This window comes from Cibotium barometz, chromosome 5 (assembly GCF_041138505.1).
Source record: "Cibotium barometz isolate CiBa-2024 chromosome 5, ASM4113850v1, whole genome shotgun sequence".
Lineage (NCBI taxonomy): Eukaryota > Viridiplantae > Streptophyta > Polypodiopsida > Cyatheales > Cibotiaceae > Cibotium > Cibotium barometz.
The window spans coordinates 15,744,628-15,768,298 of NC_141050.1; the positions used below are offsets into that span (position 1 = coordinate 15,744,628).

Genomic DNA, 23,671 nt, shown 5'->3' on the forward strand with positions numbered 1-23,671 from the left:
AGGTCATACTCAAAGATGTTTGTACAGCTCCTCAGTTCAGAATCTGTACTACAACCATCATGAACATGCACGAATAATAGCATCAGATTTTTCTTTTATATAAACTATGTTATTTCAAAAATGAGCATCCCCTCCAAGTATGAGTGATGAATGAAAAATGATATCCACTGGTTCTCACTAATTTGTCATATATATGGTTTATTTCTAATGAATTTAATAACTAAGTAACGCAGGTGGCATCTAGTGCGCTAAAGTCGAGATTGGTTTTCTCATGATGAGAAGGATCGGTACACATCTGGAGATCGGATGTGCAACGAGGAACCAGCTCAATTGTGGTATTGAGGTACACTGTTTTGAACATAGAAGCAGTGCTGGCCTGCCAGTAGTGTTTTTATGTGTTGTGCAACTTGAGCATTGATTTGTGTGTGGAATTATCCTTGATACATGTGTAAATCCATAATTAATTACACTTATATGCATTCAAATTATAATTGGGACTTTGTGAGTGCCCAAAAGAGGAACAGTTTCTGGCCTATATAAGTTATGTTTTACCTGTGTCGAAAATTGATCAGCATCCCGCTTCAAGCCAGCCAGCTCCACTCTAAGCTTTTGATTCTCTGCCTGAATAAGGTTGTTTATATATATACATTCCCTCATTCTGAACCCAAGTATGTCCAAGAAAAAGACAGCAGAACAATCTAAAACTAGTAAAAGTTGCATGCTTAATTAATGATTTTGGGAGAAGTGTTAGCTGCGCACACACCTCCAATGCCAAGATCCTCCCTTCTGCTTCTCTTTGAGCTTGACGTGCCCGATCAGCATCATCACGCCAGGCTTGAATCTTTAAGCATTCAAATGACACAATATTAATAACTGATCTCTAGACATTCAAATGACACCAAATAACAACTGAGCATCTCATCAAAAAACGCTTTGGTTACTAGCTGAGAGAAAGGGAGAAAACTTGTCTTGACATTGTAATGAGCAAAACCTTAAGATGTGCCCGTGTGCGTGTGTATTTGGTCTGACTGCTTAAGACAAAAAAACAGACTCCTCTCCGTAAAATGCTACCACCATGTAAAATGAGAGTTTGAAGGGTTGTTAAAGGCATGGAAAACCATTGTTTGCTTTTTGTACCTTTACCACCTTGTCATGATATTTTCAATGCAGAGGTAGAGGTTTTACATCAAAAAAAAAAACCAAAGGCCTTAATGTGGAGGTTCCACCTGTATTTGCAAAATCACCTCCAAAAACATAAAGAATGAGTTACCCTGGATTGGATATTCTTGAGACTAGTTCATAACAAAGTTTCCGCAAGGATTTTGGTCCCTAGAAAGTAAAAGGTTTTTTTTGGCCTACAAGACACCATCTGCTCCTAAGAATTTAGATGAACCTCTCACTTTAGTACAGGCTTTGAGCCTTTGGTTCAGTCAGAAATAAGGGAACAAATCAGAAACATTTGCATAGGACTTCCAAAAGTCTCAGACGAAAAACCTGTTGAGATTGCAAACAATGCATTTGTTTCTAGGGGAAATTATTGCCAGAATCATTAGAACAGAGGCTTCCTTTCCCAATGAAGTGTGGTGTACCCATATTCAAGAAGCCTATCCACACGCGCACAATTAGCAGAAGAATCCAAGCAGAGGGGCTGTCAGTATCATTAGAACAGAGGCTTTCTTTCCCAATGAAATGTGGTGTACCCATATTCAAGAAGCCTATACACGCACGCATACACGCACAAATAGCAGAAGAACCCAAGCAGAGGGGCTGTCAGATACCTGCAAAGTTTGAGTTGCATCCTCTGACAATCTTTTTTGCTCTCTTCGCAGTTTTGCCTCCACCTCCTGAAGCTCTTGATTCAGGCTTGCACAATCTACCTAAGATGATTCAAACCAGATTACTGAAAGTAGTGCTTTATCTTTTCTTCTACAATCTCGATTCTAAACGGTCTCAAAACAAGTTATCTTTATTTTTCAGCAGGCTTGTGCTGCTACTCATGGGGAGGACCAAGTTTGGTTAGATTGTTGAAGCTTACTTCTAGTGTCGACGCTTTGTGCTCCAGCTCAGCTGCTTTTTGAGTCCGTTCATCAATTGTCCTCTGCAGCAAGCATTATCATAAGATGCATACCCCAAAAAAAATTGAAGACTCTTTTGTGTGTGAATCTTTAGATATCAAGCAATGCACACCATTAAGCGTAGTCATCCCAAGGGAGCAATGGCAAGCATGTGACGAAACAAGACTGGCAAAATAAGGGGCTGGAATTGAGGGGAAACAGTTTGTGAAATAGCACTTCATCAATTCATAAGCATAGTGTATAGCTACTTTTTATGCAAAATCTGGATTTTTTAAGTGGATTACCTGCATCCTTGTCAAAGATGCTGTCACATCAGATACGCATTGTTCCAATTCCGTCTCCCTTTGTGCAGCAGCCTGTCCACAACTAAGAAGTGAGATGCATAGAAAAAGAATCCATCTATGAAGGCATCCTGAAACACACCCCCCTCCCCGCCCTCCCGCGAGTCTCACACAGATTTTTTCATGTGCAAGATGCATACAAAGACCATAAGTGGGGTTGTCTGCTAGCTCACCACCCAACCCTAGACCCCCGAGCCTGAGGCTAGACCAAGCACCAACTACACTCTCATCACCCAAGCTTCAGTGTCCCATAGCACCAAAGCCCACCATCCAAATGTATGGCTAGAGCTTGGTCTAGGGCTGATATGGTCCTGTTCTCCTAGGAATCCTGTCTATGGGTAACCCCAATTTGAGCAACTCTTGGGTCAATAATAAAAGCAAACTTCTACAAAGTTGTCCTGAAGTCAATTCACACTGTCCCAATAGTTATCAGCCTAGGCCCAATAACAAGCTAGCATAGTTATGTCCTATCCTTTTCCATGAATCAGCCTAACGTCAGGAGAGAAAAAACCTTGCGGGTAGCCACATGTGATAAGTGCTCCTCCTCTGCCCTGTTCTCAGCAGCTTCCAAAGCTTCTTTTAACATCTGTGAGAACCACGAACCAATCACACTCAGCAAGAGAAGCAACTCTCTTCTAGAACAAGCTTAGTACACAAAATCTTATTAGTCCTGCACACAACTTAGCAAAACCTGAATCATTCCATTCTCTGTCATGTCTCGGCTCCTTGCCATAACTTCCACATCGGCCTGGTTTGCGCACACACAAGCATTATATGCAAGGTAAGTATTTTCTCCTTGATACGACTTAAGAGAATTGAGAACTTACCTTTTCATTTTTAAAACTAGTTACAGACCTGCAACGCTGCAAGCTTTCCTTCTGACAGAGCAGCTTGTTTTTTGAGATTTTCCAAAGAACTCAACAGCGCTTCTATTTCAGCATTCTTTGAAGCCAATGCAGAAGACATCTCTGTCTCCACCGAGCTCACTGCTGCCCTGGCTGAGGCAAGTTCTGATTGTACTTCTTTTATCTTAGTTCTCAAACTAGAGTTCTCCTCTCTCTGAAAAGCCAGCAAGAGAGGGTATATTTTAGAGAGAACATAAAGCTATGGAGTTGTGGCAATTGTGAAAGCCCCATAATAGATTTTACCTCATTTTGAAGAAGTGCCTCCAATTGGGCATTTTCAGTTTTGTACTCTTGTAGGCGTGATGAAAGTCCAGCACATACCTGCATGGGATAGTAACACACTCTCTTCTTGTATAAGCCATGGCTGTTAGGAGTTTCGGAACACACGTTTCTAAAAAAATGTTTCGTAGTTTCAAAGCTTGTGAAACGTTTTGTAAAAGTTTCGCAGTTCAATTCTATTGCTTGGACATGCAAAAATGTGCCCTTCACTTTCCTAACAATAGATAGGAGATGTCAAAATAAGCAATAAATGTGTCACGCATTTATTAACCATGCTTCATTGTTGCAAAATAGAGCAATCACTATTCCAATTCAAACTATCAGGGTGAAGAGAAAAAGGAGTTACAAAAAATAACAATTGACAAATCTAATTTCAACCCTATAGCTGGGAAGCTTTAAAAATTTATCCAAAACCTTGAGCATGAAAAAACCATGTTTTATACAACAAAACATTTCATACAGTATTTTCCGATACTCCCTCGACAAGAACCTCACCTCAATAGAGAGACTTGCAGCCTTGATAGAAGAGTACGAGCTGAATGCGAAGAGATAAATACCTGCTATTAGCGGAGAGTTGAAGAGATTCAAGCCGAGTTCGAATGGAAACAAGAACTTGGGGCTGAATGGAAGCAGGTGGAAGACGAGGAACGGAAGCGATGGTAGGAAGAAGTACGACAAGCATAAAACCGAGACAAGAGGAGGAACACATCTGGAATATTGCATGGACAATTGCAAAGGAGTCCACAGCCAAGTTCATGGCAGATCAAGCAAAGCCAAGACCAACAGCGTTTGTCCAAGTAAAGGAGAGCTTCCAAGACAGGAGAAGCTTGTGGGAGATGCGATCACAAAAGGTGGTTCATAAGAGGTATTGTTGCTTGAGATGCAATAGTCAGAGCCAGAACCCGAGAGCCAGTAGATTCCCGCATAGGTAGATCTCTCCAAATCCCATGAGGAGGAGAATGAGATTAGACTAGCAGTTTCCAAGGAGCTTCCAAAGAGAGTCTCTCCAAATGTGATACGAGGAGGATAAGGCTACATCTCTTATAGAAGATCTAGTAACCGAGTCAGAGAACTTGGAGATCAAGACTGTGAACATGTAGCTGAGCCTACACACGGACTGGAATAAAAGTGGACCAAAGGTGCATGATTTGCCTCAGTGCTCCAAGTTTGCAGAAATAGATATCACGTGCATCAACATGTGAGAACCACGTGGACATGCTTCCTACTTGCAACTGCCTTCTAGGCAAGGTATGTGGCAGAGTATGGCCTATTTGGGGCTGTTTTGGCAGCCCAAAAGGTGCTCGGAGGTTCCTAGGATATGCACCAATAGTTGGGACACAAGTTGAGCACAATGTATGACCTTTTGGACAACTTTTTGGGGTCATAAAAGGGCTGGCCAACTTGAAACCGACCAACATCATGACACCCTATAAAAGGTTAGGTTAGTGTTTATGTTAGGCATCTCACATGTGAGTCTTGCACACATACATGGTGGATACAACTGTTGGAAGAAATCCTCAACCGTTAATGCAAGCATCTAAAGATCATCATCATATCAGATCAGTTGTGATGAGGAGAGTCGTGAAACCCATGCCTGCCTGTAGCGGGAGGTTGCTCTAGGCTCCACCACTCACCAGTGGGCACGAGCAATCTTCCGACATCTCACACAGAGGAAGAAGCGCCTATCTAGCCAATCTTGAGGAGGAGATGTACTAGTTATTTCTCAGATGGGATTGCAAGTTGGCCTAGAGGATCTTCCACGATCATCGTCTACCAACCTCGATACCTCACCCAACATATGGCATAACTACGCTACCTCCCTTTTACCACGTCCTCGGATAGCCACCCCTCCCTCACCCACCTGAGCCTCATCCCCCCCATTCCTCCTCCTTCCACTTGAGCATGGTGAGAGATGCTATTGACAGGATGCAAAATGGGAGAGCATAGGTTCATGATGGGCTGCTTGCCAGACACTTCTCCCATGCTGGGGATGTGTTGTCTACACTTTTGGTTCATATGTTTAACAGGGCCTTATGTGAAGGTTTCCCTTCTAGTTGGTCTTCTAATACCATTGTGCCATTTCTGAAGGCAAGTGCCCCATAGACCTTGGTAACTACAGGACTATTATGATTGGTCACTCGTTGGCCAAGATTTATGGATCAATCTTGGAGCATGAGCTCAGTAGATGGGCCGAGGAGCAAAAAGACTCAGAGCACCAAGGCAGGCAAGTTTCCGGAGGAGACACTCCACACTGGATCACATCTTCACGCTACGAGGGATCATTGAGGAGGGGAGAGCTCACGAGCATCGGGTATACTGTTGCTTTGTGGATTTCCGCAAGGCTTTTGACATTGTCCCACAGGGCCAGATTGATGAGGAGACTTCAGGATATGCGAGTACCAGCAGATATGATTTGGGGATCCTCACACTTTACGAGTCTGTCACTAGCCAAGTACGGGCCCCAGGGGGTGACTCAGAGGTCATGCACAGCAGTATCGGGGTGAAACAAGGCTGCCCCCTGTCTCCTACTCTATGCGGGCCATACATTGATGATATATCTAACTACATAGACGAAAAGGAGGACCAGGAGTACGATTGGCAAGAGTCTTGATACCTATGCTATTGTATGTAGACAACATTGTCCTTATCTCTGACTCACCAGAGGGGCCACAGAGGCATTTGGATGCATTACGGGCCTCATTGTGAACCTTGGGAAGACCAAGGTTATGATCTTTAATACCTCCCCGTAGCAAATAGGTAGATTCGCACCGCAGTTTACATATAGTGGGGAGTCCATGGAGCATGTGACCTCTTGTGTATATCTTGGGATCACTTTTGCTAGAACGCTGCCGAAACCAGATTGATGAATGGCTATGCAGCCCTCGGCTCACTCGAGAGACAGTGCTCCCACATACAATTTCATGAGCCGAGGACGAAGCTCTAGCTATTTGACACACTAGACACACCTACACTATTGTATGGAGCTCCCATCTAGGCTCCCTGTTTGTACCACAAGAGGAGACGGAGAGGGAAGCCAGCTGAGACAAATAAAGAAGAGGTATATGATGGGTGGAAGCCGATGGAGATGCCTAAAACCGGCCTTCAATAAAAATCAAAGGGCAGTGATCAATTTGTCGTGCACACATGCTTTAGTTGTAAATTCAGTAAAGAAAGCAAACACAAAGGAGCTAGAGTGCTCCTACAGAAAGTACACGAACACCGATTGGCCCCAAAGCGTAGTGGCGCCCCTCGCGGTATTTCTTTAATTGATTAGAAGAGCTTGAATTACAATAAGGCTGGGAACTCAACCGGCACAGAAGAACACTTCAAACTTGCCAAGAACTTGTAAACTCAAGCCAAGGAGAAAGGAACCAATACCATAGCCAAACTCCTCCATGAGCAACTATCCAGTTCCTGTACCATAGCCTCATGTTCCCTCGGCATCCACAAAACAGTTCTAGCCATTATCCACATCAAAAGACTCTCACACATTGAGTCCTGCATACCATGAACCAAACCAACACTAGGACTGCTTGCAAGACTTGCGTCCTCCATAGAGTCTCGAAGTGTTAGCTCAGGTTGTTGCAGACTTTGAGCTCAACCAAACCATGCCATTCCAAAGGAGACCAGCTCCATAAATAGCATCCATCTCATGTGACTAGTACACATATCATAGAAGTCCCACTATCAGATATACAGGCAGCCTCCAGTACCTCAGGTGAGTCAACAAGAAATCACCGACGACTCCTAGATTTCATCAATGTGCGTTTATTGACAAAGGAGCAGAGTCACCCCCCTCTTGACAGGCAATACTCCACCTCTTGACAGGCAATACTCCAGACTCACATGCTGCTGAACCTGTATGAGCTCTTTCAATGGTAGACTCCAACCCAAAAGCCTCGAGGAAAAGTTCTAAAACCCTGAGATGAATCTGCTAAGTCACCTCCTCTTGTCACTTCACATCTATAGGTGAATAATCCATAAACATCACCAGATAACGATGTGAAACTTTTCCTCTTACTTTTTCTATCCTGTAGTGCCAATATCTGTACCAACATATGAACTTCCTCAAGCTCTTCCCTACTACCCAGAACCTGCTTGCACTCCACCCAAGTGGTAAGCACAAGTCCCCGACGAAGATAGTAGATCACCACTGCTAAACATAGAAAGAAGCTGCCTTCTGCATGAGTGTTTGCGCGAGAAATTGATCACTGCCCTTTGATTGTTATTGAAGGCCGGTTTCAAGGCTCCGTTGCCGGGATAAATCACCAACTTTGCCAAGGGAGCGAGCTTGTGGGGGTCTGGAGTGTGGTCGCTGCTGTAAGTTTAGCAACCTGCCGGAAATCGAAGAGAAAAGGAAGTGCAGCAGTCAGTGTCGGACTGTGTATCTTTGCCTATGCTAGGTAAAAAGGGAACCGCTAAGGATGAGGCCCAAGAGAAAAGACACCAAGGATAAGAAGTAGTCGGCTAGGAACAAGAAGCAGTTGAAGTGTTATGGTGCAGAAGATGGGTTGAAGGCAATGGCTTTCAACAGTTTGTTACCGGTGGTATCTTCACGGAGGCTTCATGGGTTTGTAAATTCAGTGAAGAAAGCAAACACAAAGGATCTAGAGTGCTCCTACAGACAGTACACGAACACCGATTGGCCCCAAAACGCAGTGGTGCCCCTTGTGGTATTTCTTTAATTGATTAGAAGAGCTTCAATTACAATAAGGCTGGGAACTCAGCCAGCACAAAAGAACACTTCAAACCTGCCAGGAACTTGTAAACTCAAGCCAAGGAGAAAGGAACCAATACCATAGCCAAACTCCTCCATAAGCACCTATCTAGTTCCTGTACCATAGCCTCATGTTCCAAAAATCGAAGGGCAGTGATCAATTTCTTGCGCAAACACACATGCTTTAGTTGTAAATTCAATAAAGAAAGCAAACACAAAGGAGCTAGAGTGCTCCTGCAAACAATACACGAACACCAATTGGCCCCAAAACACAGTGGCGCCCCTTGCGCTATTTCTTTAATTGATTAGAAGAGCTTCAATTACAATAAGGCTGGGAACTCAGCCGGCATAGAAGAACAATTCAAACCTGCCAAGAACTTATAAACTCAAGCCAAGGCGAAAGGAACCAATACCATAACCAAACTCCTCCATGAGCACCTCTCCAGTTCCTGTACCATAGCCTCATGTTCCCTCGGCATCCACAAAACAGTTCCCACATCAAAAGACTCTCACACATTGAGTCCTGCATACAGAGGCTTTCTCCCACGATCAGGGCTACCACTACTACCCATAGTCTTTCACCCTATGAGCAGCACACATCCCGATACATCCAATGCTCTTGTCTCACAGCAAAGACTCCAAATTATTTTCCCAATAGAGAACTCGCACCACAACCACAGCATACAATACAGTCGACACACCTGGACCATCCCTCTCTGCCTTCCAAGGTTACTATCCATCTCAGTCATGGATTCCCCGACCCCTGTCCAATCAGTAGCAAGTCTGTACCAAACATGTGTCCATTCTGGTAATCACTGCCTGCATGTGACCTATCTCCTAGAGAAACCGAAAACATGTTTCCACAAGAAACAAAGACCTGTTTCAGCATACAACCAGTGACCTGTTTCCCCATGAAACGTCTGGTTTGTCCCAGCATGAAACCCATGTCCTGTTCCTACATGAAACCATCCTCGGCACCCACTCAAACATGGTGCCAACACGGCGCACACACAAAGGAGAGAGTTCTCGCTGAATATGTCTGGCGGTAATTCTGCCCCAAAACTGAGATACATAGATATGCCCAAAACTACAGGTTCCTCTGTTCCTTTCAAGCAAGAAGAAAACAATCTGCCCCATGAACATGCACCCATCATCACTTCCGTGCCAAGAAACATATCCAAGTGACTCTGTACTTGCAGCCAGAAACCCATGCACACAATTGTACTTGCAGCCAACCAAAACAGCCCATAAACAGTCTCAAAACAGTCCCGGAATTGCTCATGTTCTCAGCCACATGCACTGCCACAAAACAGTCCATAAACCTTTTCCAAAACAGTCCCGAACCAAAGCAAAGAGAAGCTGAAAGTTCCATCAATTGAACGCCGTAGACATGACGTCTGTGTTCATGTGTTCAGAACCACCAAACACCAAGCTGATACCCCACAAGTATGTAGGAGAGAGAGAACCGCCCTGCTCTGCGTGCCTATCCCGCTTCACGTGCTCCGATTCTACATCTCGTTCGCGCTGCAGTGCCACCCTCTGCCCACCCATCCGCTTCGCCTACGCTCTCTGCTCCCACTTCCACAGCTCGTTCGCGCTGCCAGCACTGCCCTCTGCCCACCCATCCCGCTTCGTCTATGCCCTCTGCTCCCACTTCCGCATCTAGTTCGCCACCCATCACTTCAACCGCTATACTGTGTATCCCAACCTCCCCGCTATATTTTTGAGTCATTTCGCAGCCCATTTGCACTCCTTTGGTCATAGATGACCAAAATACTATCTTTTTTTTTCATAAAGGAGATGACCAAAATATACTCTCTCTCTCTCTCTCTCTCTCTCTCTCTCTCTCTCTCTCTAGTGGCGGAGAGCGGAGGAGAGAACCGGCCGAGACAAATACAGGGGAGGTATATGATGGGTGGAAACCGATGGAGAGGCCCCTAGTGGCGATGATCTCACGCATGATTAGGAGTAAGCCATCAGTGCCACATGAGATTGTGCGGGCAGAGATGGGGGCTGCACTGATAGTGACAGAGGCTCTATTCCAGACAGTGACATACTGGCATAAGCTATGGGAGCTTCCACTTGATAGATACCCCCGGCTAGCCCTGGAGTCCTCAAGACAGTTGACACTTGAGGGAGATACAGAGTGCTGGTATGCACAGGTAGGCACTTGGTTTGGCATGCACGGTATGCAGATGGAGGCACACCCCCCCCCCCCCGGTTCCAGTACAGCATAGAGGCCCCGTCATTTGCTCTCAGCCGCATAGAGCGGAACAGGGTTATCAAGAAGGACATTGTCAGACTGGATACTCAAAGGACATGGAGTTCACCTAGTCGTCCACTTGGGACGAAGATGGCCTTCTACAGAGATCACCTCCTATGCCTGACAGAGGATGGGTTCATCATCCGTCCAGGCTACATGGACATACACCTATCCTTTGGGGTGAGATGTGCGATCGGCCAGATCCGCACCTCGTCCCACCAGCTGAGAGTAGAGAATGCCAGATATGGGCCTAGGGCGGCCGCACTAGAGGACAAGATATGCCAACTCTGTCACACAGAGCCCGAGACAAAGAAACATTACATATGCCGATGCTCTGTATACTATGAGATTCGGGGGAGGTTCCATTGCCTCTTCCGAGCTAGGTTTGGACCACTTTCCAAGATCATGGACTTCCCGGATCAAAGATGCCTGGGACTTTTTCTTCTAGAGCTCCATAGACAGAGGGAGTCCTTAGTGAGATCCAGATTAGCTGTACTTGCTCGAGGACCAGCACAGAGCTCTCACCGACTTCTTCCATACGAGCACTCCGAGGGCCGATCCACCCATCATACCCAGACCACAGGCTAGTGTAGGAGCTCGACCGAGAGGTGTGACTCAACAGAGCCACTGAGTTATGCAAAGCTCGACGCCCCAGACCCCATGGCCCTCGCCCACGGCCACACCACCAGAGGAGGATCCGGGCCATCACTTCCCATCATCGCAAGGCGTTCTCGCGCCAGCTCAGTTTTACCACCTTGAGCACCATGTCATAGCGGCCCCCATTCTTTGTGTGCGCTTTATTTTAAGAAAAATACTTTAGAAACTTTATTTACCTTCTAAGTTTTATTTTAAACTAGTTGTTGTTATTAAAATTTTGTTCACCCGATAGACATAAGTACATTCTATAATACTTTTTCTAGCATCTAAGTTAAAACATTTTATAAGTTCAAACAAATATTAATAATGTTATGTTACCAAAAATAAAGCTTTTAAGTAATAAGAAGAAAAAAGAATATTTATGAAATCTTTCCAAGGATCAAGATTTTGTGTACCTTGCCACCATGGTTGGACTTGAAAGTGTAAGTTTCTCTCCTTCTTGCTTTGCTTCTTGTGTGCCCAAATATTTCTCTCTCTCTTTCTTTATATATCTCTCTCTCACACAATGTGAGGAATGTATTAGGGTGATATGAGAGCTCTCTGCTCATGTACCTAGATCAGATTTTAAAGTTCTAGATTTTTGTTATCTTTCTTTATTACTATTTTGTACCCAGGATGATGTACCTCATGGATATGATGTAACCTTTTGGTCTCATAGGTCATTTTGGCCTTTTGAAGACGTTAATATAACTCTCTCTCTCTCTCTCTCTCTCTCTCTCTCTCTCTCTCTCTCTCTTTATTACTATTTTGTACCCAAGATGATGTACCTCATGGATATGATGTACCCTTTAGGTCTCATAGGTCATTTTGGCCTTTTTAAGACGTTAATACAACTTTCTTTCTTCTTTCTTTCTTCGTATGCACCCTTTGCTCCTACTTCCGCATCTAGTTCGCCGCCCATCACTTCCGCCACGATAATGTGTATCCCAACCTCACCGCTGTAATGTGTATCCCAACCTCGCTGCTATATTTTTGAGTCATTTCACAGCCCATTTGCACTCCTTTGGTCATAGATGACAAAAATACTCTCTCTCTCTCTCTCTCTCTCTCTCTCTCTCTCTCTCTCTCTCTCGTAAAGGTAAGAATGTAATATTATGCAAAGGTAATGTACATAGGCCTCATGGCCAACAGCTGGGCTAGAACACAAACAAACTCAGAAAAAGGGGGGAAGGGGGACAAAAATAGTAGACAGTAGACAGTCCAGACAACTGATACACTTTCCTGAGCAGTGACGATGCCGCCGGGAAAAAACCCTCTATCAACTATGCTCGCAATGGAACTGTGTGGATGATCCGAATCCAAGAAGCGACCAACATGCGCGAAAGCCATGGCCGAAAGCTGCCACAACAGCAAACCCCGAATTCGTCCAATATGGCCCTTTATACCCGATTGGCCATCGAAGATGAATGCGTTTCAGGTGAGCCATATGTGCCACAAGCCAATCCACCTAGAGAAATGAAACAAATCCACAAGTGCAGCCTCCACTATTGCACCCAGAAGATTGCCGAAAACCGAATCCCTAACCAAAACATGTGTGTGTGCAATGGACCACCAAGCTCGGGAAACAAAATCCCAAACACATTTAGCAACCAGACAATGCATAAATAAATGGCGGCTATTCTCTGGGGAAGTGGTGTAGAAAACACTAAGTCCTGCTACAAGCTTCCTCCTGCACAATTGATCCCCTGTAGGCAAACTTCCACCAACACCCGCCAAACAAAGACTTTCCCTTGAAAAGGGATCTTGGAACACCAAACACCCATCAATGTATGCTTCCACCACGAGCGTCTTTGAGCTACCCACCAGACTTTGTTGGCTTTTTCAGTAACCCACCTCTTATCCTCAACCAACAAATGGTATACTTGGTTAGCAGACACTAGCATAAGATCCCAGGCTTTTTAAGCATCCAATCAGCCCATGGTGTAGCAACATCGAAGGCTGGAATATTCCCAAACGAATCTAATTTCTCCTTAATCACACTCCACAGTGAACTATAAGACTTGGGAACCCTGAAATGCTGACGAATCCGACGGAAAGAGAAAACCCGGCCCCGCCTCGGTATCAATGCATCAGCCACCCACACCAAGCACAACCTGGCCATACGGTTCAGCTGCTTGCGGGGATCATCCCTCCCTAGCCAAGTCACAAACCGTGTGGTAACAAAAGGCTCTCTCTGCAAGGAGTTTGCATGAAGCCTATTCTGTGGTGGATTCCAACGAGTATGCGATAAGACTTCTTGCGAAGAGATCAGCAAATGTGAAAGCAACTTAGAAGTAGGCACCCTAACCGTCTGTGCCCCATTCAAAATCTCCCACCATGATGCAGCAATTCTTGTCTTACCCTGATGAATACCCACTTCTGCAATAAGTTTGTGGGCCATATGTACCCAAGGCTGCTCAGAAGACACAAGTCTTGAAACAAGGACCAACGGTGAGCCCCCTAATCTCTTAGGTGTGGTAATATGCATCCAAGAGACCCAAGTTTGTCCAACCCTATCACCTTGCTTTTTCCACAACATAAATCGCACAGGCTGCATTAACTCACCCAACGACTTCTTACTCCATGGTCGATACATCAACACCCACAGGGTATAGCCCAAATGCCGCGTAATACAACCTCTAGGGACCAGTCTTCCTTGCCATCCCAAGGCAGCCAAATCTGATTCTGTGTAACTAAGCAAGGTGGACTTCTCAATGTTAATGCACAAACCCGAAGCATGAGCAAACAGATCCCAAGTCTCCATAGCGCAAGCAACATTCCTTTTGTCAGCCCTCAAGAACATGAAAGAGTTGTCCGCAAGGGTTTGACCCACCAACTCTTGACTGCTCGGCAAATGCAGACCCACAATTTAGCCATCTTATCTAACAAGTATGGGGTGTGTGAAAATAGCAAAAAACAGTGGACTAAGAGGGCATCCTTGCCGCAAAGACTGAGTCAAGCCAACACCCTGAGTCACCCCACCATTTAGCAGAACACGGGCTTCCGCCCCGCTACTAATCGTGTAAATTCGATTGGACATCCGAGGCCCAAAACCCAAAGTTGTCATAAGCTGCGACAGATACCAACAAACATGATCAGCTTTTTCCAAGTCAAGCTGCACCATTACCACCTCCTGCTTCGTGCCTTTTGCATAATCAATGTATAAACTGGCCTTGGTCTTCAGACGAAGCCAAAGGGCGGTGCAAAAACAAACTTGCACACAAAACACTTCAACACCTTTGAGGACCAAGAAAAGGAAAACAAATAGGGGGAGCTAGAGTGCTCCTGCAAACAGTACACGAACACCGATTGGCCCCAAAACGCAATGGCGCCCCTTGCGGTATTTCTTTAATTGATTATATGAGCTTTGATTACAATAAACCTGGAAACTCAACCGTCACAGTAGAACTCCTGAAGCTGCAAAGACCTTGCATCATGGCTTATTGTCCACTCGGCATCCACAAACAAATCTAGCTATTGTTCACATCAAAAGACTCCCACACATTGAGTCCTGCATACAAAAGCTTTCTCCCATGATCAAGGCTGCCACCACCATCCATAGCCTCTCACCATATGAACAGCATCACACCCTGACACATCCAGTGCTCCTGCATCACAACAAAGACTCCAAACTGTTTCCCAGAAGAGAACTCGCATCACAGCACAACATACTATACAGTCGACACACATGTACCAACCCTCTCTGCCTTCCAAGGGTACTATCCATCTTAGTCATGGATTCCCGAACCCCTGTCCAATCAGCAATAAGGTTGTACCCAAATATGTGTCCATTCCTGTACCCACTGCCTGCATGTGACCTATCTCCTGGAGAAACCAAAAACACGTTTCCTCAAGAAACCATGGACTTGTTTCCACCTGAAACCAAAGACCTGTATCCCATAAACCATAGGCATGTTTCCATGAGAAACCCACAGAGACACCATCCAAACACGGTGCCAAAACCAGGGTTGTTTACCACAATAAAACCCTATTATTTTTCCCATAACAAAGAGAGAGAGAGAGAGAGAGAGACGGAGGAGCCTCACGCCTGTCAGGTCGCCCATGACGTGATGTATGTGTGCGCATGTCCAGAGCAGCAAATCTCCAAGTTCTTCCATTTCCACGTGCCACAGAGAGAGAGAGAGAGAGAGATGCCTCAGCCCTGCACCAACAGACGCACACACACACACTCTCTAAAAGCAACCCCTAAAATCCATTTCCACGTGCCACAGAGAGAGAGAGAGAGAGAGAGAGAGATGCCTCAGCCCTGCACCAACAGACGCACACACACACACTCTCTAAAAGCAACCCCTAAAATCCACTCTCCACGCTGCCAATCCCTCCTCTCACGAAGGGCTTCTCTGTATCCTCCAAGCTGCACCTGCCCGACCAGCCCTCTCTGCAGACCTGCCTGCTGCTGTCCAACTGGACCCAATGCTCCCTGCTCAGCCCTCTGTTTTCTGCAGCCAACCGCCTGCCTTCCCGAGAGAAAAGCTCCTGTGCGCTGTAGCTGCAGCCGGCTGTAGTACGAGAGAGAGAGAGAGTGTGTCCACGTGCTGTTCAGCCCTGTGTGCCTGCAATCTAGCCTGTCCAGCAGTCGGTTGCAAAGAGAGAGAGAGAGAGAGAGAGAGAGAGAGAAGAAAGAAAGAAAGAAAGAAAGAAAGAAAGAAAGAAAGAAAGATTTTATTAACGTCTTCCAAAAGACCGAACTCGGCCTATGAGACAAATCGGAGTACCTGTATGGGGTATCCTCTGTCATCCCAACAAAATGAAAAAGTACTGAATAAAAAAGCTGAATCTGGGTGTGCAGGGGATGGAGCTCTATTACTAGGAGAATGCAAAGCTATATGCATGGAGTATACAATCATGATATGCAACCTAGCTAGCTCCATCCTGTACCATACTGGGGGTATAAAATGGTATACATCAGTGAAGGGGGTGTCCACAGCTCCCTGAAGAACATGCCTGGGTGTGCTCTGAAGCGAGCCAGTCGCTCCGCACCCTCTCTGTGAAACTGAGCTCTGATCTCTGTCATCTCTCTCTGGTATAGGCGTGGTGTCCGAAAGCCAGGTGTCCTCTGTCTCCTGCGGGCTCTAAGTGTCTCTGCTCTCTGGAGACTAATTCCCTGCCGTGTAGGGGCTGGGAGGGGTATGGATCTCTGAAAAAATGTAGTAATCTGTGTCTGTCGCCCCCCCTCTGGAGCTGTCTGAGCCTGTAATAATGTCTCTCTGTGGCGCTGTATGTCTAGAATGTATCTCCCCAGTATGCGCTGGTCTGCTGTCTCAAAGATCTGGCGTAGGGAATGTGGCTCTCTGAATAAAATGGGATATCTCTCTCTGATGGCTGTATATGCTCTGCATCTGATACATAATGCTCCTCACTCTCCACCTCCTCTCTGCACAATCTGCATACCCTCTCCTCTCGGGGGATCCGTGCTGCTTTGCCAGTCTCAATCTCCAATCGGTGTGATGAAACTCTGAGCTGACCAATAGCCACTCGGGAGCCGTGTGGTAAAAAGCCCTCCATGTATCTAGGCCTCTCTATAAATCCATCATCAGTGATACTCATGAAGTGATCTCTGTAGTATAGCATCTTCGGTGGAAGAGGCTGTGTAGGCGATATCCATGTCTCTCGTGTATAGAGCTGCCATAGATCCTGTCTCAATACTCTGTTCCTCTCACTATGAGAGAGACGGATATGTGGTGCATCCCTGTCATACTGGAATGGTGGTAGATGATCCATGTCTAGGCCATGCTGTGAGAACCAATGTGTGACCTGTGCATACCATGATCCTCTATCTCCTGCCTCAGCCAACTGTCTAGATGCCTGAAAAGCTCTATATGATAATCTGTCCTGTGGCATCTCTCTGAATCTGTCTAGCAGGCATATAGTCTGAAATATGGCCTCTACCATCATAGGAGGCGTAGCAAACTCTGCTCGGATAATGTCATGAGGTACTGACGGTTTGCTGCGTATCATGCGTGCCATCATGAGGGCCTGTGGTCTCTCTATCTGTGTCCACCAATGGGTAGCAAGGCCTGGCGCCCATACTGCTGCTCCATACATCAATGCCGGTGTGACTAATGTGTCAAATAGCCACCCCTTCGTCCGGGGCTCCTGAAAATGCGCCTGATGGCACTGTCTCTCTAGCATAGCCAATGCTGCATATCCCCGTGTCAATCTAGCTCTGCCTGCTGAACCCATGGTAAAGCGTGTGGCTGCTGCAGAGAAGGTAACCCCTAGGTACACGTATGATGTCACCACCTCCACCTGGCATCCGGCGAGAGTGAATGTCAGCTGACTCCTGCCCTGTCTCGATGTATGAAAGACCATAACCTTGGTTTTCCCAAGGTTCACAGTAAGACCCCTCTGTGTGCAGAAATCATGGAGTGCATGTAGATGCTGTTGTAGACCACCTGGGGACTTAGACACTAATACAATATCATCAGCATAGAGCATAATATGTACTGAGGTACCTGCTAAATCAACTCCATCTCCACCTCCCCGTGTAATGAAGTCAGCCACCTCATCAATGTATAACCCAAATAGCGTGGGGGAAAGTGGGCATCCTTGCTTCACACCAATGGTGCTAGCAATAGTCTCGGACATACCTCCTGGACATCTGACTCGCCCAAAAACCTGCTCATATAATGCATAGATGCCCCATGTCATATCTGCTGGTATGCCAAGAGACTGCAGGCGCTGAAAGAGCCTCTCTCGTGGTACTGTGTCAAATGCCTTGCGGAAATCCACAAAGCAGCAATAGAGCTTTCTCTTCCTCACTCTGGCCTGATCAATCATACATCTCAAAGTGAATACATGGTCAGTGGTAGAGAAAGCTCTCCTGAAGCCTGCCTGCCCTGATGAGCGTAAACCTGCTCGCTCAGCATATAAGCTAAGCTCCTGCTCCAGCACTGCACCATAGAGTTTGGCCAGCACGTGGCCAACCATAACCGTCCTGTAGTTGCTCGGATCGACCATATCCCCTGTTTTGTGAATCGGCACAATGGTGTGCATCGTCCACTCCGCAGGCAAACCCTCTGCTAGTGCCCTGTTAAACAGGTGTGCAAGAAAAGGAGCTAAAGAATTACTGCATATATGAGATGCTCACCCTGCAGGCCCATATGGTCGGCGGCCCGTCCATGCTGTAGGCGGCGGATAGCTTCCTGTACCATCGAGTGGGTAAAGAAGCTAGCTGTGGTAGGTCGAGGCTCCTGTGGCTGAGGTATAGGTGGCTGCTGTGGGGCATGGTATAGACCCTCTGCATATGTGTGCCATGTCTGTGGGTCTGCAATAGGTGTCGGGGTCCGGGGCTCTCTAACGTGCCGCCATGAGACAGGGCTATCTCTACTCATGAAGAAATGAAAGATCTCTAGCTCCTGCATCTCTGTGAAGGCCCGCCTTTTGCGGCGAGTAAGTCTCCTCATCTCTCTCCTCGACTCCTGCTCTGTGATGGCTCCCAAAGCTCTCTGTATGCGGAGTCGTGAGTATAGGGCTCTGCACTCGTCATCATACCATCTGGTCTGGGGCATAGTCCCAGGTCTCGCAGGCTCTCCTGAGTGTACACGATGTGGGAAGCTCTGTAATGCAGCCGTGTGTAGGAGTGATGCGAGCTGGGCTGTAATGGTATCCATAGATGCCAGGGGATCCATGAGTAGGAGCCCATCCTCTACTCTGCCAGTGTATATGTCTGCCATGTCATGTGTGAAGTAGATGGTAGTGTGTGGCGTCGGTATGTGGGGGGCTGGTGATACTGGTGATCCGGCTAGTGAAAATGCCAAGTATGTATGATCAACCCCAATAGGACGAGGTGGAATGGAGAATGAGGTGACAAGCTGTGATGCCTCCAAAGACCCCATAATGTAGTCTACCACCGTGCCTCCGGTCCGTGTATGACCCCCATGTGGGAAGCATGTCAGCCCTCCTGATCCCGGCCACTGTAGCATCCCGTTATAAATAACGAGACGATGCCTGGCTCCCAACTCTAGTAAGTGGTCCCCATAATGTCCTCTGTCTAGTCCAGTGTCCTCTGATGCCCGACTAGCCCCTATCTCCTCTGGATCCACAGGGTGGAGGATCTCCATGTCATCATAGTCATACACCTCACACTGTCTACTCTGTGTGTGGGCATTGAAGTCGCCCGTAAGAAATACTTCCCCTAGTGTAGAATAATGCAGAATCTCCTCTGACAGACAAGTGTATGGCGAGGCTCCTATCTCCTCCTCCTGTGGCATGTCCTCTGTAATGACATAGGAGGATCCTGATGGAGAAAAGTAACATAGAGCTATGTATATAACCCTGTCCTGTGAGAGCTGTAAGCTGATCCACATGTATCTGGCCTCTGGATCCTGTGCTACCACTCTCAGTCTCCCCTGTAGCTCCCGTCTGAATAGGACTGCTACTCCCCCCGACCCTCTCGAGGTACCCTGGCGTGTGGTCCTCCTGTATGCTGACTCCCACTGGAATCCCTCTACTCGAGGTAGCCCTCTCTCTGGGCTCTGATGTGTCTCTGTCAGAAGTATGATGTCTCTCCCCACCATAACATGCTCCAGTCGTCCAGGCTGCACCCATAGTGAACCATTACAGTTCCATACTGCTATGTGTATCTCTGTCAGTGGCCTGGTCTGTGTCCCATAGGCCCCAAACCGCTAATCCATGGGCCGGCCATCAATGATGACCCGACCATCTCGATAGAAGGCCTTCTTGCCTTCTCTCCTCGCGTGTAAGACTCGTGGCATGCAAGTTCTCCTATGCTCAAGCTGCATCCTCGTGAGATCATCATCCAAGAAAATAGGAGCTCCCTCTAAACCCCGTAGTATGACCCTCTTCCTCATGAAGGTGACCCTCTCCGTCTCTCCTGCAAACTGTAGGATGAGGGCTCGCTTGCGTGTTGAGTCTTTCCCGGCTCTCCATGCTTTGGTGAAGGGGAGAGGGTGCTCTTCCTTGTAGCCGAGCTTCATGCATAGAAGCTGTCCATCTTTCTCGGGAGGCCGAATTCGACCTATGGGACAGATCAGGTACATCCATTTACATTCCACTCTGGGTATCGATGCCAAAGAGGCATAAAACTGAAAAAAAATAACTCAAAATGAACTCTTAAGACTCTTAAGAGTTTAAGTTACAATGGGTTCTATTGCATCTAGTTCGAAATTGAGGTTCAAAATAAAAATAGCTATATTTCATCCATGGATGGATTTGCTCTTGAGGGGGGTGGGCTTTGTAGGGTGTTGGACTCACACACTCACACACACAAACCTGCACGTTAGGGTTAGGTGCAAGGTTGAGAAGCTCACACACAGAAATGAGAGAGAGAGAGAGAGAGAGCCAAAAGTGTGGTATCCACAAAATGCAAGTCAACCCTTGCATGTGTGCCACATCCATATAATATAGAACTACAAAATATTATATGTGTCCTTTCACACTTGATGTCCAAGGGGAAAAACCACATGGGAAAAAGTGCCCTTGGTTAAGCCCTGTTCACACATAGCACTACTATAAGTGAGCATATGCCTACAAATCCCCCCCTGTAGTGGAAGTGTGAACCTGTACAAGGGTAGCAGATCACTCTCTGTATGAGAGTAAGCCCAAAGCTTTGCGGAAAGCTTCAAACTTTTCTCGAGGTAAAGCCTTTGTGAATAGATCTGCAACATTATCCTGTGTAGGGCAATAAGATAAACTGATCTCCCCTGCATGTAGCCTCTCTCTGACATAGTGATAATGAATCTCTATGTGCTTGGTACGTGCATGAAATACTGGATTTCGTGCCACGGCCATAGCACTCTGGCTATCAGTCAGAATGGTGGTGGGTGTCTGCTGACACTCACGAAGATCAGCCAATAGTCTCCTCAACCATACACAATCTACTGTAGCTGTAAAGACTGCCCTGTACTCAGCCTCACAAGTAGATGTAGCAACAGTGGGTTGCTTTTTACTCAACCAAGATATGCATGAGCTGCCAAGAAAAAAACAATTCCCACCGGTGGATTGCCTGGTATCGTAATCACCAGCCCAATCTGAATCACTGTATGCATAAAGCTGCAAGCTGCCCCCCCTGGGATAGAACAAACCAAGATCCAGGGTACCCTTAAGATAACGAAAAATGCGTTTGACTGCTTGCCAATACTTTGTGCCTGGGCTGTGCATGAATTTGCTCAACAAAGACACCCCAAAAGATATGTCTGGCCTCGTGTTACACAAGTAAATGAGGCATCCCACTGCCTGGCTATAAAGGCCAGCCTCAAAAGGCTCTCCAATATCATGCATAGTAAGCCGTACACCTGGTTCTACCGGAGTAGAAATGGGCTTACATTCATCCATGTGAAACCTTTTTAGCAAACTTTTTATGTACTTAGTTTGCTGCATAACAATGCCATCATCTGTATGCATAAACTGTATGCCGAGATAGTAGTGTAAAGGCCCCAAATCTGACATATCAAATTCAGCTTTCAAATCAGCTTTGAAATCTGAAATTTGTGCTTTGCTTGTACCTGTAATGAGCATGTCATCTACATACAAGATGACTATGAGAATATCGACATCGGTTTTCTTCACATACAATGTGCTTTCAGCTGAACTATTCTCAAAACCTTGGCTGGTTAGATGAGCATGTATCTTATCATACCAAGCTCTTGGAGCTTGTTTTAACCCATACAATGCTTTGTGCAACCTGCATACTTTATGTTCCTCACCAGGAACTACAAAACCAATGGGCTGATTTACATATACTTCCTCCTGTAAATCCCCATTTAAGAATGCAGTTTTGATATCCAATTGATGCACTTTCCATCCTTTATGAGCAGCCAATGCAATCACAGATCTTATTGTGGTCATTCTCGAAGTAGGAGCAAAAGTTTCTTCATAATCTATTCCCTTTTTCTGGGAGTAGCCTTTAGCCACAAGTCTTGCTTTGTACCTGTCAATAGTACCATCAGACTTTCTTTTGACTTTATACACCCACTTGGTGCCAATTACATGCTTGCCTTTAGGCAATTCCACAAGATCCCATGTATTATTCTTCATGATAGAAGAAATTTCAGCTTGCATAGCTTGCAACCAATGCTCATTCTCATGTGCTTCTTCATAAGAAGAAGGCTCTTCTGAATCAAAGAGACCACCCATTGCGAATGCAGACTCCTCACGATGTACATTCAAGGCATGGCTGGAACTAGCCCTTGTTCTACCTGTGGAGCTGCAAGTTTGCTTTCTTGCAAAGTTTTCAGCAACCATCTTGGCACTGACTTGGCTGTGTCTATGGCTGTTTGCTCTTCCCTGACAAGATCTTCCACTTCTTCCACAGAAGGGGGCTGAATGGCTGGCTGGTCCACATGTTCTACATGTGGATTTTCTTGTGTAGGGGCTGGCTGATCTGAATCCCCCCTAATTGCAATGGGTAAAAGTCCATCAAACATGTCCTGTATGCCTGTATCATTGCTTTTATACAAGCTGACCATGGGCTGTTCCGAATTTTCAGCAAATACCACATCTCTACTCACAAAAATCCTTCGTGTAGTTGGATTATAAAGACGGTATCCTTTGCTTTCATTGCTGTAGCCCACAAAAATGCATTTAATTGCTTTGTCATCAAGCTTTGTTCGGAGTTGTTCTGGCACATGTGCATATGCCAAACACCCAAATGTACGCATATAATCCACTGTTTGCTTTCGGCTATACCAAGCCTCAAATGGTGTTATGGTTTTCAAAGCTTTTGTTGGACACCTGTTCAACACATGAGTTGCACACATTATAGCTTCCATCCAGAATTTGTGAGGCAACTTTTGTGCTTTCACCATGCATCTTGCCATCTCCATGAGAGATCTATTTTTCCTCTCAGCTACACCATTCTGCTGCGGTGTATAAGGCACAGTACATTGGTGTTTGATGCCCTTTTGAAGCATATAATCCTTGAATGCATTTGACATGTATTCTCCACCTCTATCTGAGCGGAGTGTTTGGACTTTACATGCACACATATTTTCAGCCATTGCTACAAAGTGTCGAAAGCATGTAAACACATCTTCTTTTGCTTTCAAAGGGTAAGCCCAAGCAAACCTGGAGTAGTCATCAATGAATGTGACGAAGTAAAGATGCCCCCCTATGGATGGTGTCCGCATTGGACCACATACATCACTATGTATGAGCTGTAATTTACTTTCAGCTCTAACAGCTCCATCTTTGGGGAATGGTTTCCGATGCATCTTTCCCAAAATACACCCCTCACATACATGTCTTGGCGGAGACTCAAGAGGCGGCATATTATCAACCATATGATGCTTTTGCAAAAGCATCAAACTCTGAGAATTTACATGCCCAAAACGAGCATGCCATAGCTCTGCATCATGCATAGCAGGAGTGTGGGCAGCCACTGTATTTGCATCATAAGTGCGCTTGTCATAGCTGTCCAGCTTATACAAGCCTTTGTATCGTGTTCCAGAAGTGACTATTTCATAACCCTTTGA

The 23,671-nt window shown here is 46.0% G+C and overlaps 1 protein-coding gene across 4 annotated transcripts in view; it reads right to left on the reverse strand.

Annotated features, from left to right (window-relative positions):
• Positions 1-23,671, reverse strand: part of LOC147638117 (golgin Putative 1) — a 123,102-nt gene that overhangs the window by 47,313 nt on the left and 52,118 nt on the right. For all 4 annotated transcript variants that reach the window (XM_086798027.1, XM_086798028.1, XM_086798029.1 and 1 more), the window contains exons 6-14: positions 3,565-3,642; positions 3,272-3,475; positions 3,108-3,164; positions 2,928-3,002; positions 2,360-2,431; positions 2,036-2,098; positions 1,779-1,877; positions 764-841; positions 553-621 (exon numbers count right to left, since the gene is read on the reverse strand). In XM_086798027.1, coding sequence (XP_086654153.1) covers positions 553-621; positions 764-841; positions 1,779-1,877; positions 2,036-2,098; positions 2,360-2,431; positions 2,928-3,002; positions 3,108-3,164; positions 3,272-3,475; positions 3,565-3,642 — 795 coding nt within the window. The remainder of the gene's footprint in view (positions 1-552; positions 622-763; positions 842-1,778; positions 1,878-2,035; positions 2,099-2,359; positions 2,432-2,927; positions 3,003-3,107; positions 3,165-3,271; positions 3,476-3,564; positions 3,643-23,671) is intronic.